The sequence below is a fragment of the Thunnus albacares genome, chromosome 2 (assembly GCF_914725855.1).
Source record: "Thunnus albacares chromosome 2, fThuAlb1.1, whole genome shotgun sequence".
NCBI classification, from domain to species: Eukaryota; Metazoa; Chordata; class Actinopteri; order Scombriformes; family Scombridae; genus Thunnus; species Thunnus albacares.
In genome coordinates, this window is record NC_058107.1 from 10,571,805 (window position 1) to 10,592,488 (window position 20,684).

At 39.4% G+C, this 20,684-nt stretch overlaps 3 protein-coding genes across 4 annotated transcripts; 1 reads left to right on the forward strand and 2 right to left on the reverse strand.

The window, feature by feature from the left end:
• Window positions 1–332: 332 nt before the first annotated feature.
• On the reverse strand, window positions 333–7,809 carry rnf10 (ring finger protein 10). Of its 2 annotated transcripts, none has more exons than XM_044365508.1 (17): window positions 7,646–7,809; window positions 6,527–6,711; window positions 6,171–6,376; window positions 5,999–6,089; window positions 5,693–5,877; window positions 5,441–5,577; window positions 5,049–5,203; window positions 4,690–4,818; window positions 4,332–4,572; window positions 3,682–3,815; window positions 3,349–3,466; window positions 3,143–3,244; window positions 2,893–3,030; window positions 2,710–2,801; window positions 2,508–2,565; window positions 1,602–1,766; window positions 333–1,492 (listed from the first exon to the last, which is right to left on the reverse strand). In XM_044365508.1, exons 1-17 carry the CDS (start codon window positions 7,806–7,808, stop codon window positions 1,419–1,421), a joined length of 2,373 nt encoding a protein of 790 aa, XP_044221443.1. In that variant the 5' UTR covers window position 7,809; the 3' UTR covers window positions 333–1,418. The 2 variants fall into 2 exon arrangements, with proteins under 2 accessions (XP_044221443.1, XP_044221434.1); XM_044365499.1 differs by having other exon boundaries at window positions 1,602–1,769.
• pop5 (POP5 homolog, ribonuclease P/MRP subunit) lies at window positions 7,741–11,219 on the reverse strand. The gene is made up of 5 exons (XM_044365521.1): window positions 11,108–11,219; window positions 10,884–11,026; window positions 9,989–10,138; window positions 9,443–9,526; window positions 7,741–9,115 (listed from the first exon to the last, which is right to left on the reverse strand). The coding sequence occupies exons 1-5, from the start codon at window positions 11,125–11,127 to the stop codon at window positions 9,009–9,011; spliced, it is 504 nt and encodes a 167-aa protein (XP_044221456.1). The 5' UTR covers window positions 11,128–11,219; the 3' UTR covers window positions 7,741–9,008.
• A 2,238-nt stretch (window positions 11,220–13,457) lies between these two features.
• unc119.1 (unc-119 homolog 1) lies at window positions 13,458–20,650 on the forward strand. The gene is made up of 5 exons (XM_044365552.1): window positions 13,458–13,875; window positions 15,643–15,756; window positions 17,254–17,362; window positions 17,521–17,693; window positions 17,821–20,650. The coding sequence occupies exons 1-5, from the start codon at window positions 13,641–13,643 to the stop codon at window positions 17,931–17,933; spliced, it is 744 nt and encodes a 247-aa protein (XP_044221487.1). The 5' UTR covers window positions 13,458–13,640; the 3' UTR covers window positions 17,934–20,650.
• The last annotated feature ends 34 nt before the right edge of the window (window positions 20,651–20,684 follow it).

The window sequence follows — 20,684 nt, forward strand, 5'->3', positions numbered from 1 at the left end:
TTGGATGAAGGGACATCAAATGAAGAGAAAACCCCACAACATTCAAGGGTTTCAGTGGCCTTAAAATGAGAGAAAATGTAATTCATTGATGTTTTATGCTATATTAACTGTCAGTGTATAAAAAATGAGTGATATCACTTAATAATAAAGGGATTGTACTATGGATTGTCATGACTACCCTCATGTGGCAAGAAGCAAGTAATGCATCCATAACACACCAGCCACTGTTCACATCTGATGGTGACTTCTACAGTATCTGGCTTTACCTTTGTCATAACATGATCCTTTATTGTTCTTGGCATTAGCTACTCACAGCAACAAACAGTCAGTTCTTTGATTGTGCATAATGGTTTATTCGTTTCAACAGACTAGTTATTTTCACTAGCCTACAGACTTGCTCAAAATTAAAAAGTGAATTAAAGAACCCTCAAACAAAAACAAAAAAAAAAATCAACCCAATTTTGTGTCATGTTTCAATTCATTTAAAGAATGCTTCTTTAAATGTCTGCAATTCTCTAACGCCACACAATTGCAACACTGAAGTTAAACTGGGAGAGTAATGTTAAAAGTTAGTAACATTCTATAACAGAGGAGGACATAGAGGAGAAACAGAATTAGAAGAAAGTGCGTATTTATGGTTTAACCAGACAGAATATACTGGAGTTCTGTTGAACCAACAGACTAATCTCTTTAATACAATACTGTGTTTTCACTTTCTCACAATGGTATTAGGACTTCATGGATTCATATTGTTGTTATAAAATACTAGGGAATTGACCTTAAAGCCCTCAAGTCTATCCTCTTAAAGGGTGATGAAGTGCTTACCTAGATTATGATCTATGATGGACTGACAGAAAATTCAAAGCTTTGACCTGTTTCTGTCTGTTTGAAGGTGCAGTTCCAGTCTGAGCACCGAGTATCCTGGAAAGACTCAAAGGGTGCAACGTACCTGCAGCTGGCTGACTGCTACTTTAATATAAAGCACCCTACTATAATCTTATCCATATTACTCGTGGAATCATAGATGCAATGCTCTGGGTCAACTTCAGGAAAGTCAGACAACAAGTAGGAACCACTCGTGTAAAGTCAGGTATCCATGGAAAGCTAGCAGAGCTGGTTATATTCCTTGCTTTACTTAGCATGTGAACTAAATGTTATCCGTAAGGCTTTCAGTGTGACAGGGAGTTGCTGCAAAGCTTTGACTTACTTGAACAAAAAGTAAATAAACTGATAAATTGACTCCCAAACGGTGGATCAGCCAACAGAATAATGACAAACGTTGCATGAACTCTGGCTACATACTAAAACCTTTTTTTCCATAGCTTATAGTTCCCAGAAAGCTCTGCATGGAAGTAAAACCACAAGCAGTGGGAGGATTAACTCAAGAAACAATATGATTAAATGAACTTCAGTGTTGTCTACTTTGTGTGAACCATAGATGTGCTGAACAGAAGTTTCTGTTTCTTCTTTTTCTTCTTTCCTCCTTTCTCATCTGAAAGAGAAGAGGATGAGCACAAGTCTGAGAACAGTCACTTTGGCTTCACATGAAAAAAAGATCAAATTTGAATCTACTGAATGCAGTTAATTCATAGATACTAAACCTGGGACAACCACAGGTAGTGGGGAAGAAGCTGGACCGTTGTCCAGCTGCAGAAGTGCCTTCTCAAAGGCCTGGCTGAAGGAGTTCTGGAAACTGGGCACTGGGACACGGTCTGATCCGTCGCTCTCTCCATCGCTGTCTGCTGCTGGAGGAGCTAGCAGCTTATCTGCTTGGTAAAAGACACAATACTGACTACAGGAAGCCTTCGGGGAGTTACACTGCTCACTAGCCATAAAAACAGGTTTTACAGGAACTGCACACTAATACAAAAAGCTCCAGTAATTTCACCCACACACTCAGTGATACGTGATAGTTGTAACCACTGAAACTGGAGCATATGCAAGTACAGAGCAATCCATGAATATAGCAATGTCTTCCCTTGTAAACAACAGCCTAATAGACCATAAAATTATTGTTTTGTTTAATAATAATATTATTCTTAATAATAATATTAATAAATAATAATAATAATAATAATACAATTATAATAATAAATCGTTGGTCTGCAAATGACTCCTTATCAGACTTCTGGTTTAAGTTTAAGCTGACCCTGCTGCTGTTTTGCATATTTTAACACTTTTTAAAACTGTTTGTGTACGTTGACCATGTTTATCCAGGTAGTAAACAACACAAAATGTATTTCCACAAATGAACTCTACAACTTAAGCACAGTGGATATTCCTTTTGTCCTGACCCTTTCTAATTATTCCAACTGGGACATACAGTAAATAGACCCACATGAGCTGGCAGTACACATTTGGCTTGTATGTTTTGGAGTCAATGCTCAATTGAATCTTTTGCTGTGTAAATCATAATATCAAATTCTAAATTGCTGTGCTGAACTGTAAAGTGTATGATGCTCATCAGCCTTTCACAAATCACCAGAACATGTGCAAACTTGCACTACCTTTCTTTGGAGTGATCCTGGGCCCAGCATCAGCTCTGGCTTTCCCATCCCTTAGCATCTACACAGGACACAGTCAAAGTCACACCACGTCTAGTATATAAGTTATGTGCAACAACATTAGCGTTCAGTTATGTGATGCATTATTCTTATGACAAAGGCAGTCTCTATCAACAATGCTTGTGTGTGTGTTTGGCATACACACCTGTGCAAAGGACATGCAGTGTGAGTCGTCCTCCACACTACCCACAATGGGTGAAGAGCATTGCCCATTCAGACTCGGGAATCTCATCCCATCTGAAACAGTAGAAGGAACGATCAATTCACAGTGTTCAGATGTTTAACATTCAGCTGATCAGAGAGGCACTCATAACAGAGCTGCTCTTACCAGAGGAAGGACTGCTGCTGAGGGGTGAAGGAGGGGCAAAAGTGAAGTCAGGTTGGATTGGGGGACTGCTGTTGTGAGGCGGAGACCCGAATGCTGGGAAATGCTGCAGGTTCTCCAGCCCAATATGCACCTCAGGATCTGGGGGACAAATGAATGCGAGTATTTTACTATATTGTGATGGACCTCATCCTGAGATTTTTCTGGAAGTTTAATTTTCAGGTGGAGTTGTGGATTCATCAGCGGTACTTACATTTACCCTGCTTTTTGTTCTCCTCGATTTCAATTCGCTTCTCTCTGCGCTTCTCATCTCTTGCCTTCTTCTGTCTCAGGCGCTTTCGTTTCTCCAACTCATCTAAAAGTTTCAAGGGAAATGTATTCATGCAACGGTCACAATCTATAAAATTACATGGCTACAACTGTAAATGCGCATCATAAAATCAGGCCAATTGTTCTCACCTGCAAATGTGTCCAGAGTTTCTTTGGACAGGATTGGAGGCTGCAGGCTTAACTCACAGATGCTGAACTCACATGTGAGTGGCAGATGAGCCAGATAACGATGCCGACGGCGGATATCCTGCAACAAAGCCAAACATGAGAAATCACTCAAGGGCAATGAGGGAGCCATTTTCAAATAGCTGAAGTTAAGAATGTAGCACACAATCTTAACGCAGATTTTAGTAAATTATACAAGCTGACACTGACACTTAAGTTAAAACTGTACTAAACAGTATTCAACACATGTCCACATCATCTGGACAGTGTGTGATTTGTGTTTCCCTGTTCACTAACCTCAGTGACTGTGTGTCCCACTATCTCCACTACCGTGGCAGTGATGGAATCGGGACTGGCCTCCAAGCTACCATATTCACGCAACAGGCAACGTACATTCACGGGATGCAGGAACATCTGCTGGCAGTCGTCAGCTGGACGGAGAAAGATGGGAAAGGGATGATGAGGCCGATGAGGAAAACGTTTAAGTCACTGAAACTTAAAAAGTCTAGGAATCCTGTTTGTCCTGGCTGTGATTTCCTACTTTCATGTTTAATGGTCAAGTTGAAGACATCCTGCACTGATTCCTTGACTAATCTTTAAATCAGTTTTTCAAGCTATGTTTTATAGAAAAAATGTAAAAAAAATTACTTAATTCTCATTTCTTAATTGTTCTAGAGCCATTAAATTTTTGAACAGCTCATATCTTAATACTCTAAAAAAATCCCATCAGTTCATTCTTTTTTGATGAACAGTTGATTTCAGTGAGTCTTATTTCATTAGTTGGGGTTTAGTGTAATCAGGAAGTTTGTGTCACTGTTTCCTCATAACAGCCAAGTTTGACACAAGCTAAAAATCTAACTATTGACAAATAGACAGCACTATTTGTGGCATGATTTTGGTGAGCAGGAGAATCCCTTTAAGGCAACAGAATGCAGGGAATTACTCACCTTGGTAGAAATAGTAGAAGGGTCCATGCACCACACTGGCTGAGGCACGGCCCGGTTCTGGCTGGCTGGCAGGGCTCTCCTCATCAGACTGGGATTGTGGGTCTGCATCCATCACAGCCTCAGGAGGCTCCTCCAGCACACTCTCCAAAATCCCCTCAGGTAACTCTGGCAGCTCCGCAGCAGCACCCTCTGGGAGCTTTACCACCTCGTCATCAAATGCAGAGGAGTACTGCAGCACAGGCTAAAAAAAAAAAAAAAGACAACATGTTAGTGACTGAAGGTAAAACCAGGAATACATATTGAAAATAGAAAATACAATGCTGGGGGTGAACATTGAAAAAAAATGGTTCAGACTTACTTTAGCGCTGCTGGTGTTTGTCACCACTTCCTCCACAGGAGAAGCAGGCTCCTCAAGAGTCAGAGAGGACAAATCAAAACTGTCTCCTGTATTTGGCTTCTGCTGCTTCAGTAGCATTTCCTCTCGCTCCTAAACCACAAAGACAAACAGTTACAGACTTCAATTATCTGTTTATAGTTAGATAAAAAAAAATGTATTGTTGTGTTGATAAAGACTCATATTTCAAATGGAGAAATGCAAGAAGAAAATGCATTGGCTTAACAAAAACAAACAAAATAACAAAAAACATCCCATCATGGTTAGGTGAATTTTCTTAGTACCAAACTGTCACTGACAGGTATGTAAGTAGCTTTAGTTACCTGCAAAAGACAAAGCGCGCTCTGGATGAAGCAGCCTTGGGCGTCCTCTTCCTGGCTGAGCTGAGCCTGCAGGACGGCCTTCTCCTCTGCCACCAGGCTCAGGACCTGCGCCGAGGAGGTCAGCAGCAGCTTGGAGTATGGGCTCAGGCACGCATCTAGAAAACACATTAACACACGTTGAATGGCAATGACAGGGAGTGTTAAATAATCTTATTTGGTGTCATCTTATTTATTGGAAAAGTGGACAATGGTTCTCCTGTATTTCTGACTACAAGAAACTCTGGTATAGACCAACTTGATCTGGGATATGATAACACTGTATGTAGAAGTTGTTATTCAGTAGTGTTACTGAACAAATCAACAACCTCTTTCAAGATGCTCCTGTCTCTCACCTCCAAAGCGAACAGGCTCCTCCACCTTCACCCATTGAGAGCTCGGCATGGCCACCAGAGCCCCCTTCTCCCTTCGCATCAGGCGCATGGTGATTACATCACCAACCACATACTGCCTGGTCTCCATAGCAACCACACTGCAACAAAAAAAAATGTTTTAAGTGACAAAAAAACAACCACAAAAAGGTTATTGTCTTTTACCTCAAAGTTATCCTCCATTTAAAAAAAAAAAAAAATTTATATCCCATTTACCTCTTCAGGTCCGCGGTGTGAACGGCCTCATAGCAGATGGGGCACTTGGACCAACTCTTATCACTCAGAGACAGATAGTGCAGCATGCACGGCCAGCAGAAGATGTGTCCACAGCGGGTGATGCGTGCTGCCAGAGGAGGGTAGAGGCAGATGGGGCAAGACGGCACCTCATGACTGTAGATACGCTGTAGATGCACACAAGTGGATTTTCATTAGCACAGAGTTTGATACTGAATGACACAAGAGAATTAAATGTTTTCAATGTAGGAAAAGATATTTTCCTTCAAAAGTATGGCAGGTACTCACCACTTGCTGCACACAGTCCCAGTTGACCAGAGTGTCTGGATCAGTGAAGTGAGCCTTGTAGTCCTGGTCATCAGTCACCACAAACTGGCAACTAAAGCACACAAAGGTATTTAAGTCCCTCATGTTCAGCCTCTGTCATTCATTATATTCTGTTTTAAGCTGAGGATCTTACTTGGCCTGCAGGAAAAGCTCCTTATTAAAAGGCTTGTGCTTGTGGCCCCATTTGTTTCGGCGGCCCCAGCAGGAGTGGCCTCCATCTCCGACGCCACTATTACCTCCACGGGGTTCAAAGGTGAAGTTCAGCAGGTGGTTCAGGCTAATCTTTTTCGGTCCAGCAAACTGAGCCGGGCTAAACTCGGCCCGGCGTGTCTCTGCTACCTGGAGAAACAGAGGTAGACAAAAAACTGTAATGTCATTTCTTCTTGACAACAAAGAGATTTTCTATATTACTATCTGAATATTTTTTTTTTTATCTTGAATAGGTTAAAAACAAAACAAAATATGAGATCACCCTTCAAAAATACCAACCTCCTCACGTCGTCCTCCACCTGTAACCCCATACTGCCGTCCTCCACCTCTCTGAGGGGGTCTCTTGTCAAAATTCTTGCTTTTCTGTGAATTGGTGCGACGAGGGCCTGTGAAACTGTCTGTTTTAGGGAAGGAGGGCTCACGCTTGCGGCTGTAGCGCTTGGAGCCTCCATTATTCTTACCATCTGAAAATATAAAAAAAATGTATTAGCTGCATGCTAATAGCATTCAATATAGTGTCTACCTTTTGCTGGAACATTTGAGCACTGTTAATGTTTTACCTAACAGTCACAAGCAGAAACCTTTTTGTTACAATTGTGACAGTCCTGATACACAGGTAGTTAACCAGAAAGTGCTGGGGCCCATATAGACAACTCTGACAATTTCCTGCATAACCATATTTATCCTGAAGTATCCCTGGTTTCTTGTGTGCATATGTTGGATTATATCTATTATAATTTGTACTATTAGTAAAAATGATGCCTTCTGTTGTCTACACTTCCACTCCAGCTGGTGGGACGCTGGTGATGCGTTAGTGAGCCACACGGCATACTGGAGCTTTCTGTGTTTAATCTATTAGAGTACAACTCAACCTGTGTAGATTATCCTACTTCTTTTATCTATTTATTTATTTTTTACCAAAGGTGGGCTAAATTGATATATCTTAAAAGGTTTAGACCCTACAAATCCAAGGGAAGTGGATTATACTCCCATTTGAAAAAGTTAAGTAACAGGGGATCTTTAAATTATGCAAGAAAAATTGATAACCACGTTATAAGAAATCCTTGAAAATAGACAATAGAGGCCTTTTAGAGCAGACAAATAATTAAGTTAACTAATGGAAGGTAAAACTTAATTGTGCAGAAGTTAATAGTTTAAATGTGAGTGTGTCTCTAGTCTGCACATATGGTAACTGTGGTGCTTTGCATGGTTAATATGAACAAAAATAAGTACAAACTGTGTGCAAATATTAACTGCAGTTGTGACTGTTGGTGGGTCAAATGTTTTGACAGCGACGTCAGCCGTATCAGATAAACAAGCTCTGCGCTACTGCTAACTTAGGCCCCAGCAGGCCACAGGCCACTCACAGGCTTTAGCTGACATGTGCTATGTGTTCACCTGTTTTGGGTTTAGATTCGCCCGGTGTTGGGCCTGTGGAGCTGGAACGGGGCGGAACCTTGGTGCTGGTGCTGCTGTTGGGGTTTTTCTCCATGTTTGTTTCCTTGCAGTGAGCGGTGCTGAGGCCGAGCTCCGGGCAGAGAGCAGCCGAGCTCTCTGGCATCAAACAGAGAAACGGAGGAGGAAAACGGGCTGCAATGAGTGCGGGTCAGGCGACGAAGGCCCTGATTCATTTCTGTCAAACGCGGAGACCCCATCACGGCGACATCTTGACAACAAAACAAACCCGAGAAAAAAAGAAGAGACACGATTTCGGCGTCTCAAGTTATGGAGGCTGTTGGAAGAGAGGACGAAAGCTCGCCACGCGGGGCCAACACCCCCAAAAGTTACGCTTTTATCTCAATAAGGAAAACAATGTGCCCTAATAAAGGCGTCAAATGTTTCCCAAAAGCTAGGAAACGTGACAATTTTAAGTTTTCGACCAAAAAAAAATATCCGTTATTACGAGCTTGCACTAATGGCGACGGGTCGCCAGACAGGAACCCGAGAGACCCGGATGTTTCTTGTACTGCCTGCCTGCAAATCTGTTTAGTGGAGGAGCAGCTAGGCATTGTGGGTAATGTAGTAATAATCGATCTGCCAGGTACGCAGGTACAAAAAAGGTTATCATTGTTATATATTATTTATAACAATAATAATAATTATTATATTGTTGTTGTTGTTGTTATCATTATTATGGTAATAAAATGGTATTAGTAAACTGTTCCCATTGTATGACGTATTGAATCAAGGCCCAGATTGTTGTTTTTTTGTTTTGTTTTGTTTTTTTTACATCAGTTGATACCAACAGACTAGATATCTGTGCATCTCTAATAAAATAAAATCATATTTTATCAACCGTATACCACCAATACATTGACATCTTCAAAAATAGTGTTTTAATTTATAAACAAAATACACACAGTATAAATACAAGATGAACTCAAAACACAAAAACACTTTCTTCAGAATAAGGCCATACTATCATTATCTGTTAAGTAATTTCAGTTACGTTTTCAGTGTCACTTATCAAAAATGACTAAGAGCTAATAATTCAGTGTCAGTGTTAGCTTTTTTGAGGATCAAACCTGTGATCTCTGTTACAGGATATTCATGCTGACCATCAGGCCAAACAAACAAACATCATGTAATCTGTCCCTCTTAGGAAGAGGAGCACACAGTCAGTTTTCTTAAGTAACAAATGCTCTCTGGCTGCAATAAATCACGTTTCCAAAGAGTTAGGACGGCATTTCTTGCTCCACATCCTCCTCTCTGTTACGTAACAAAAAGAACCAGTTTCTGCCTTTTCCTGCATGTTGTGAGGTTACTCTTCCTCATCTTCACTCTCTAATACATCTTCATCTTCATCTTTCTGGTTTCCTCTTGTTAGGGAGCAGTTTAGAATTGCTTGGCGCACCTGTTGTTTTTCTTCTGCAAAGAGAAAAAGAGAAGCAACCAGTCAAATGACATTTTTCTTTGTCACTCTTGTATTCAAATGCTGAAGTCTCCTGTACACTAAAGGCAGCAATACAAAGCTCAAAATGGTCTTAAGCTCAGATGAATACTTCAATACATCCTTAAAGATTCATAAATATTGTTTTTACATCTTCTTACAACATTTAAAGTTAATACGTGGATTTTATTATTGAAGAGCTAAAACAAGCAGGAAACAGAAAATGAATAAATAAATTGACTACTGACTGTAATTGCAGAGTTCAGAATTAATATTATTAAACAGTATTAAATGAAACTCCATACCTTCGTTTTTACATGTAGGGAGCATTCGATGGAGCTGCTGTGTGTTGTATCGGATCAGAAACTTCTGACATGTTCTAATGGTTCCTGGGGAAAACATATATATTTTGAACAGTCAAATTAAATGTTCATATTATTAAAAGCTGTGTCTGATTCATAATGAAAAGTGGATTGTATGAAAAATCACAGTGTGTTTTGGTTATTGCATATTGAAATCAACCATTATTGACATCCTTCAACTAGTTAGAAATGTAAGCGTGATTGAAAAGGAATTATTAGTATTAAGTAATGAAAAATCAATTATTCCCCATATATATATTATGGAGAACATCAAGAAAAGTGTTAACATCTGCATGTAGTAAATACATCTCCAACTTGTGCTACATCTGCACAAAAGCAGTTTTGCAGCACCAACATTTCTAAAAATCAACCCTGTTTCAGAGAGTTGAAATGATTCCTACTTTGTGAGAAACTGGGTAAAGTTCTTAAAGAAAATACCACTTGGCAAAGACAATTCTTAATGTAGAATAAAAGCAATGTTTTTCTTACCTCCTACGTGCAAACAGTTCAGAAAACATGGGATTTTCTGCCCTCGACTTTCAACACTGGTAATAAAAGGCAAAGCAGACCACAGGAGTTTGTAACACCTTTTAGGGAAACGCAGGAACACTATTCCAGTGTGGGTATTCAGATATTTCACTAAGAAGAAACAAAAAACAGAGAACACAAATGCTGCTTACACATTAATGCAACAAAATTTAACAAGTAATAATTGTCCATTCTGCTGCATAGAGTACTTTTAAAGTCCCCCTCCACTCAAAAATGTGTTTTTGTTCTTTTTCCTACAGTTGGATGTTTGAGCTTCACTGTACAGAATGATGTATGTGCAGAGTTTGACACTTTAAAGCTGTTTTCACATTCATCTGCTGAAGGTGGGAAGTTTCTCTGAACTGATTGAAAATCCCATTTTAAGAGGTGGGCCTATGAGCATTATTTGTGACATCACAAATAATTTGAAGCCAATTCTGGTCCAGCATTCAACTTACACAAGTATGGTGTCAAAACTTGAAGCCTTCAGTGCACAAACACTGAGAATAGACTTAACAGTGAAGTAGGAGATGTGTTGTGTCCTGTAGTTACATTTCTGTGATGAAATATATTTATTTATTCATAGAGAAGAGGGAGATGTAATTTTAAAGATTTTAACAAGATAATTTTGTGTGGGAAAAACCATATCAGATACAATTATTATTCCAAGTAGAGTATTTTATATACATTTTAAAACAGATCTGGAGGGGATCTTAAATTTGATGTTTCAGTAAATTTGCTGACTGTATGTTTGTACTATTACTTTGAATGCATGTAATGTAATAGAGTATATTGTAATTCAGATTTTTCTCTACTTTAATTTAATAAAACATTTACTTGTTCCAGCACTGCTTACCAGAGAATCTGATGCTGCAGAGAGCTGCTCCATAGTCTCCGTGTATACGGGCCACCGCTGCCTTCACAGCCGCAGCCACAGCTCGGTCATCCAGCAGCAACAGGCGGCTCCGGTCTGACACGTTGACTTCACACAGTAAATACCTGTAGAGAGGAGAAGTGCCATCAGATACGAACTCCGAGAACACAAACTGTTAACATGTGATACATGCGAGCACATTTTACCTAGACTTCACCCGCACCATCGCTGGTTCTCTCTTCTTCTTCTGTGGGGAACTTCCTGCAACAAAACTATCTGCTATCCCGAGACACACGAGCGCCTCCTGCTGGATGTACTTGATATCATCCTTCTTCTTCTTCTTCTTCTTCTTCTTCTTCTTCTTCTTCTTCTTCTTCTTCTTCTTCTTCTTCTTCCTTATTATTGTTTAATGGTGGTTGGCAAACAGCTTTTTGGTGTAATACCGCCTCTTTCTGGGTTGGAGTGTAATCAGAACAGTTATCATACTATTAGATTAAATTCTCCTATAAAATTCTGTGTTTTCTAAAAATCTTAAAATAGTCCTGTACCCCACATCACCTTAATTCCACTGCAACATTTCTCTAATATCTAGTCTCATGTGGTTCATTTGGAGTGTAATTTTCAGTGTTGGTCTCTCTTGTTGATGTCTAGGATAATATAAAAATACATCCTTTGGGGTTTCACAGCAATTGACATCCTTTAAGTTACATTACGGCCTCCCTCTGGATTTAATTGTTCACTGTTGTCCAAATCTATTACAGTATTGTAATTAGTCCAGTTGCTCTCAGAAATCTAAATATCATTTTTTTTGTTCCTCACACTCCAGCAGATCTTTAACCCTAGCCTCTTCATATTTTCTGCATGAAACCAGGACGTGTTCCACTGTCTGTTTTCCCTGACACTGATCACGACGGCCAGTTGGGTGTTTTCCGATGATAAAAAGTGTACTATTCATGTTTCTGTGACCAATTCTTCATCTACTTATAATTACTTGCTCTTTCGTGATGACTCCAGCATTTCTTACCTCTCCTACTTTATTTGTATTTCATGTAATTATCTTCCTTCTGTTCCCCATCCCAGTGCTGCTGCCATTGTTTGGTTATTTCCCTCCAAACTGTACTGTTCCCCTGCCCGGCTAACCTTGAATTAGTAAACAACAGCTCATACACTAAATCTTGGAGATTACTGCCTGAACCTGTTTTAAAGGGTTGTTCAAATATTTTTTAGTTCAAGAAAATGTATAAAGAAAGAATAATTAGACTGTATGAAGTTGAAGAGAAACGGCTTTTCTTAGTTAATGGTGGATTATTGTTTATAGTTTTTGATCTTCATGTTACTTGTATGGTTGTTGGTTGTTAAGTAAATGGAATTGACAGACCATCTATTTCTATAGTATATTTGTGTTTTTAGTAATCAATCAATTAATCAATCATCAATCATACTTTATTTATATAGCACCTTTCAAACAAATCAAATACAATTCAAAGTGCTTTACAAGCGATTGACAAAACAAAGGAATTGAACAATGGATTTAGAGACTAATGCACACCAAAATAACTAAAAAGTAACAACAATAAAGGATGAGTAGTTAAGATAATAATAGATAAATGATAAAAGATAATATAAGTAATAAAAATACGGATTAAGGGCAGGCAATATAAGACTTTCATCTCCCTGCTCCTGTTTGGTCATGGGATGTGCACAAGGAAACTGAGTTGCGTTTGGTTTTCTGGAGCTGTGTATTACCACAAACATGAACAAATAAATGAAATTAAATTTTTTGAAACGTTCTTGTAACACAATCGATAAAGTCCTTACAAGAATGTGCATAATATACTGTATATCCCACCAACAAATTCGTCTCAAGATTTGTGGGTATTGATAACAAATGTGATTTTTGCAAAAATAAAAAAAAAATTTAAAAAATGAAGAAGACACAACTAAACATCTATTTTAGGAATGTCAGTATAAATCAAGATTCTGGGGGGGAAAAAAATTGAGGATTATTTTGACACTCAAACCAACCATTCAATTAAACTGGAAGCCAAGGATGTAATACTATGTTATGAAAACAAAACCAGAAAGTTCAACAGACTGCCACTTTATTAATTTTACTGGGAAATTTTCACATCCATAAATCCAAGTTCTCATTTGAACTTTTCATGATTGAATTTATAAAATATTTTGAGTCTTATCCAACATATAAACAAAAAATGTGCAATTGCAGTAAGTATGCTCCAAGATATTTTTTTTTAAAGAAATCCTATTGTATTGCCTACCAGTCTGTTCAGTTCTATTTATTTATCATTACTTTGACCCTTTGTCCCGTTACCATGTTGACTGTATCGACAAATTGAAAGTGAGTCACGTTCTTTATGTTATCTTTATTTCAATATGATGCCTAATTGTTTTGTTACTGTACTGTATTATTATTGTGATGCTAGTCACGATTTCTACAAATAAAGTGATGGAAAAACAACACACACAAAAACAATCGATAAAGCCCACCCAGTTGTGATGAAGCGGGAAGGGCCGGGCAACAAACCATTCATACCCCCTCGGTAACTATGACAACCGCCACCGTTCTCAGCCAATCACAACCTTACTTTTCCGTCTTCCATACACGTTTTACGCCATCTTGAAATTACACTCGCAGTTTGTCAAGTCGCTCCCAGATTTCAAAAAAAAAAAAAAAAAAGCACAACAACTCTTTTTTTTGTTATTGCCACAGCGTCCGGTATGAACGGATCTCGAAACAAAGCGGCACCGACAGTCAGCAGAGGACAGGCGGACGCAGACGCCGGCTCAGAGACGAACCACAGGGATCGAAAAGCTGGTGGAGGAATGTTAAAAAAGCTCAAGTCGAGGCGCAGTCAGACGGAGAAGTGGCCTGCGGTCACCGAAGATGAGCTCAGGCAGCTGGGGAGAGACATTTCTCCGGTCCATGTCCTGGGTCTCCGGGCTGTCACGGAGGGTATGTGAACGGTAGCTTTGTCTTAGTCGGTGAACTCTCTCTCCCTCACACACACATACACACACACACACACACACACACACACACACACACACACACACACACACACACACACACACACACACACACACACTGAGACACCGTTTATTGTATGCTAACCGTAGCTAAGAGACGAATTCTCCGTTGAGTTGTCCTAGAAGTACACAACTTGTAGTGAATTTGCCTGATTAAAAATGTTAAATTATTAAATGAGTCTTATCAGGGCACAAAATTAGCACCAGCCACCAGCCAAATGCTGGTAAAATATGCAAATGGCTGGTAGATTTGCTTCACTCACCAGCCAAAACACAAACAAACAAACAAAAAAACAATGGTAATCTGTTGAGTGGCTGGTAAAATTTGAACATTCACTAGCCATTTGGCCGGTGGACAAAAAAGTTAGTTTTGCACCCTGAGTGTAATTATATGCTTAGTTATGTTCTTTGGCGTTTACCAATGCAATCCTTGTACCCACACAACAATGACTTACCATCACCTTATCAAACTCAAAAGCACAATCTTCGCTAGTTTTAAGCCTAGATGGAGGAATAACCCTGATCAGAGGACCTTAGAGACCTGCTGGTGACATGGGGCTGCAGTAGATCTCTAATGTCTAATTTAATGTGCCTGACCATGCAGAGCTCTGTAGGTGATCACAAGAACTTTAAATTGGATTCTTAATTTGAGCCAGTGAAGAGCAATCAGAATTGGTGTCACATGAGACCTTTTGGAGGACCTGGTCAAGAGTTTAGCAACAACATTTTGGTGCTGCTAAAGCATTTTTTTGCTGAGGCAGGTGTAAAGGGAGTTACAGTTGTCAAGATGGGACGATAGAAAAGTATGAATTAACATTTCCATCTCCGCTTTAGGCACAATGGGCACAATGTTTCTCAGCTGGAAAAAACAAGAGTGAATCAGACACTAGACATGTTGGTCCAGAGTCAGAGCATGGTTCATAGTGTCACCTAGATTTCTTATGGAGGATTTGTATGTGTGAGGATTTGCGGGATATAACATGCCTCTGATATGTTTTTTCCACAAAAAAAGTTCAATTATCTTGTTAAAATTCTTAAAAAGGTTCGGTGAAGATTCTCTGTGGATTTGTTTTACAGTGAGTGACCTCTTTCACATTACACATGATAATCGTTTGATCCATTATTAATATAAAAATATGTATTACTCCAACTTTAAGTAGTCTAATTGGACTTTTTTGGCCTTCTCTCCCTTTGGGTCCTGAGAGTATTCCTCACTTTTCACCCCACTAGTGACTACACTGCTTGAGCACACTGAGTCAAACCCCAGGATCTGTCATCAGAGCCAGTCTCAGCTATTGCTTAATGCCTTCCATTGTTTTTGGCCTTTTCCCGGACCAGACAACAATAGCATTACTTCCCTTCTCTCTCACGTCACTTTGTTGAGAAGCCAGGAGCCTGTGCTATAGCATTACTCACAGCGCAGGAGCCAGAAAACAGATACTGAAACCCTAGTTGCCCATCGAGTGCCATCTCAGTTCACTATGCCAGGGTGAGACTTTGTACTCACAGTATTTGTGCATCATCGCAAAACTCAGCATGTAGTTACTGGTGAAACAAATTAAAGACCGACTCTCTGTGAAATCGGGCCAAAGGACCTCTTGCTGCTAATGGATGCTTGCCTGCTGTCAAGTAATGGACACAGCTACTCTATTTTTGTTTTTGTTTTAACATGCACTGTTATTTCACATTTCAGACTATCTTTGCAAACCTGAAGACAATATCTACAACATTGACTTCACACGTTTCAAAATCAGAGATCTTGAGACAGGGACGGTGCTGTTTGAGATTGCCAAACCCCCCAACAGCGGTAAGTGATATATTAACTTATGCCAAATCTACCAAGCAGTGATATTCTTAAAATGTAGGACAGACTGATATAAAATACACAAATTATGAGCTGTCTTTAGAGAAGCAGCTATTCATAAAGTTCGCAAAGGTTTCTCTCATGGAGATTTATTTCCTTCTTCAGACACATGACATATTTTCAAGTTTTTGTTTGTCATTGACAGCTTACACTTCATCGCAGTCTGATAAATATGTGTTATTTATCTTTATCACTGCAAAGCTAGACGTTTATAACTTTTAAATTTACTGCGTCAGTTCGAGAGGCGTGAATATACATGATGCTGCTCAGTCATAGCCCTCAGGTGTTGCAGTGTCACCAAACATCAGAGCAGCAGCAGACTTTCCAAGGGGTGTGCTGTGTGCAGCTCTCAGCCTTTTGTCATATATATGGTCTGTCTGGGTTACTTTTAAGGTATTTTCACACCTATAGTCCGTTTGCTTTGGTCCAAATCAGTGGATGAGTTGCTACTTTGCATTTTCCCTTTAGTTCGGTTTGGTTTCACTTGGCAAAATTTCAAGGTAACCAAAATGTATCAACAAAAGACATGTGGGAGCTGTCACTCTATTCATTGGTCAGAAATTTCATGGGGTTGGCAGGAGGAGAATGGAGAGTTTGTTTTTCTTCATCTACCCAAAATGAACCATTGGCAGAACTGGCATTTCTTCATAATTGCGGTCATCGTTTGGGCCATATACCAAGCCAAAATATGCAAGCAGAATAGCACATGTGAACGCACTTCAAGGCAACGTCTAGAGAACACGAAGAAAACGTGCTGCCTTCAGTCGGCTGAAAAGGAGACGTGTACATACCTGTACATAATAACATAACAATAATATAATTCACAGTGCAGCTGGCTACGGGAGCTGGTTTAATCCAAAAAAATGCAGTTGGGTCGGATCTAGATCGGATCATGTTCATACACAATCGAAACAGTACCAAAGTTCGTTTGTAACCAGGCCACTTCTTCAGCAAGGTCTCGGCCTGGTTGTTTTGGTCTGCATCTGAGTACGATTGCTGTGTTCACACCCGCCCAAATGAACCACACCAAGGTGGTAAGCACTCCAGGGCTCAATTCAACTTAACTAAACAAGGCAGGTGGGAAAACACCCTTATCCTCAGAGATGTGTATATAAGGGAACATAAAGTCCCACAAGTGGAAGGAATTCTTCAGGTAGTCTCCCAATAAAGAAAACCCTTGTTTATACCAGTGACGCCATATTTAGGTTTTAAGAAATAATAGAGAAACTTAATGTTTCCTTCACATCTTTGCATTTGATTTAAATGCCTGTCAGTTTCAGAAAATAACATGTAACAGTACATTTCAAAAGATATAATTCAGTTTACAGATGCAGTTTCTCACACACTATTTTAACAACTGAAAATGCTTTAAAGTCTTGTATTTGTGGCCTATCCTGTGAAAACTGGATGCCAGTCAACTCAACATGTTTTCTTTATTAGGTCCTGTGGAGAGTGAAGAGGGGAACGGAGATGCAGACATCAGCGCCGGGCGTTTTGTGAGATATCAGTTTACACCAGCCTTTCTAAAACTGCGCACTGTTGGTGCAACGTAAGTAAATGGGCCATAACTTTCCGACTGTAAATAGAGAGCGTAATAATCAGCCTTTTTATGTTGTCAGTCACCTAACAGTCAGCTTGTTGTGTAAAACTTTTATCACAACTGAGCTGTAAATTTTTGTTTTTCTGCTTTTTGTTTCCAAACCTCAGTGTGGAGTTCACGGTGGGCGACCGGCCCATTAACAGCTTTCGTATGATTGAGAGGCATTACTTCCAGGGGCGCCTTCTCAAGAACTTTGACTTTGACTTTGGCTTTTGCATTCCAAACAGCCGCAACACATGTGAACACATTTACGAGTTTCCACAGCTTCCAGACGACCTCAGTGAGTTCTAGTCTGCTTTGGTCAACCACTAATGTTAATATTGTAGCATGCAGATTTCACATAATAATCAATATCTTGATCTCATGTCTGTCCATTCTTCCCTCCTTCTTCTCCTCCTCCTTCTCAGTTCGCCAAATGGTGGAGCACCCTTATGAAACCAGATCAGACAGTTTCTACTTTGTGGACAACAAACTCATCATGCACAACAAGGCAGACTATGCCTACAATGGTGGTGTGTAATACCTGAAGGAAATTAATCTGTGCAATATACCCCAGCGGTGAGATTTTCTGAATTACAACCATTCAGAATCATCTTTTTTGGGGGGACAGAAGAATTTTCTCCTTTGTGGACACTCCTACGAATGCGACTACATTCTTCAGAGTCGACAGACCACATCTGCCTTTATATGAAATCATGGATCCATTCAACAGTACCTCACAGAGCTCAGTTTCTGGGACTCAGAGGAATGTTCTGTTAAATATTTCTCTGTTATAGTCGACTGAAACCTTTCTGTTCTTTTGGTTTGTCAGATACGTATCATGTCAATGTTTGAACACTTTTGCCTTAAGTTTCTTGCCGTCTCTGCTGGAAAGGGACACTTTGACTTCGTCACAGACCTCTCATGGCAAAGCCGATAGACTGCGTTAGTTGTAACTTCATTTGCCTAAGTAGATAGATGTTTTCAGTTGAAATTCATTCAAACTACCTTTTGCAAGTGACAATTGTGTTTCCCTTATGGAAAAATGAGCATTAACTAGACGTTTTACAGTATTGTTAGACATAGATGACCATGTAGCACGAGTGAACATTGTTTGAATTTCATTCTCCCTTAAATATCTGCTATCAGTTGTGAGTCATTGGGACTGTTTTTGTCAGATATTTAAGCTTGGTGTGTGTCTTTTATGTATGGTGCATTATTAGGTCTTCTTGTGTAGGACGTCTTTTAGTTTAAGAACTGAATGCATTGCTGTCATGAGATCAGGTGTCATGTTCATCCTACTAAAATCTGTTACATTTTTATGGCAAAAAAATGTACATCATTGGCTGTCGATTGGGATTTAATCTTGTCTTTCAGACTGTAACATATGCTGAGGATATTTTTGATTTGACACAGTGCTAGATACGGGAGTTAAGCTTTCTATCTGTCTATTCATGAAAGCCCACAACTCATACACCGAGTTACCAGTCTGTTATTGTACACCTTCACAATCCAATGCAATCCTGTACAACAGCCCCGCAATAAACCATACCTTTGGGAAGCTTATAATGCTCATTTTATGTTTACACTGTGCCAGAGAGGTGTTGATTTAACTCTGGAGGAGGTTGTGGTTCTGTTGAATTGTATTGCGCATCCTGAAAGGTGTTTCTCAAATCTGGTAACTCGGTGATGGCAGATCTCAGATTCATTGAACACAGCAACAGTGAAGGGTAGAAAACGGTCCCTGCTTGTGGCATCTTTTCCAGTCTAAATATCCACTGTGATTAGCTAGTTTCATTTCTTTAGTTCTGATATTGTGCTAAAATGAATGGAAATCAGCGACTACTTGGAAGGCAGGAAATAATTCAAAATCCCATTGCTGTAACAGTAACGTATATAATTTGCAGTTAATCAGCTAAATCATGCAAAACCACTGGAACGGTCTGGAAATCTTTTTCAGTACTCAGATGATCTGGGCTTCCTTCTTTTACTGTATATTGTAACATCGACTCCAGTGCCTTTTATCCAGGTGGTCATTGAGAAAAGAGCCGTGCGCTTTGTTCACCTGTAAGGCAAACACTGTAGTAAGACGGTTCTTTCAACCAATACGCTAAAGGGAAGAGACTTCAGCTTCTTTCTGACACATACAATATCTCGCAGCACTGCCTTGTATGAAACAGCGGATGTCTTACAGCCTTTGTTGATACATTTCATATACTCATGTTTACTCCTATAAAATTTTACATTTTACGGTTTGATCTGTGACAATTCATTATGTAGCCCATTAATGACCTCAACAAGTGTGACAGCAGGGTACTTGGACAGTTGTAGCCTTTGCTCCGTGACCCTCGGTTTTTTAGTGTGTTTTTTTTCTCAATTGAAATCAATGGATGTATCTGTATTTGGCTGTGCTCCAGTTAGACTGCTGGTTGGCAGTACTGGGGTTGTAGTAGCTGGGAAGACTGTGCTTTGTTTTGCCATACAGTATCAGTCAGTGGTGTTTGATCTGATCATCTGAATGCCTAAAGAAGTGCTTATACTTTATTCACACGAAAAGACTACATGACACTAAACACTAAAGACGTTATGTATCCAGTTTGTAGCCTGTTGCATTGACTCCCTCTCTTTTTAGGCCTCTTCTTAGGCCGATTTTACAAATTATGATTCAGTCATGTAGGATTTATATAAATTTGCACATTTCAAGTATATTATCAGGGATTTTTCAGATTTTTTTCACCTGGTTTACAAATACCATGTTATTGAATGGTGAACATATCAAGGAATCCAATGATATGACCTGTTCAAGACTATAAAAATCCAAATTGTGTATGTATATTTGCTCTAGATCAGCCATACTGGTACTTGATGAAAACTTAGCATGCTCTGCTGCAGAAATGATTAAACCCAAATGTTTTTGGAAAAAACAAATATCACATTCAGATTTTTTTTTCTTTTTTGATTTGACATGAACACATCATAAAGGTCTGGCTGATGATTTTTGATTTCCCCCCTGAGTCTTATTAAAATATAAAATGGGAAAGCACATTGTATGACCTTATCTTCTATTTACATGGAATGACTGATTGATTTTTGCACAGCTCTTGTATTTTTCGACTTCCTCTGTGATTTCAACAGGAGGATTTTAATTGACCTACCTAGACTTGTTTTTATTCTTCTCTGGTTTGTTCATGTTGTTCATGTTTGTCTCTCAAAATTGTATGAAGACAGTGATAAATAAAACCACGTCTGAGGACTTTGCATATTTGTATTTATTTCCCCATGACGAACAGAC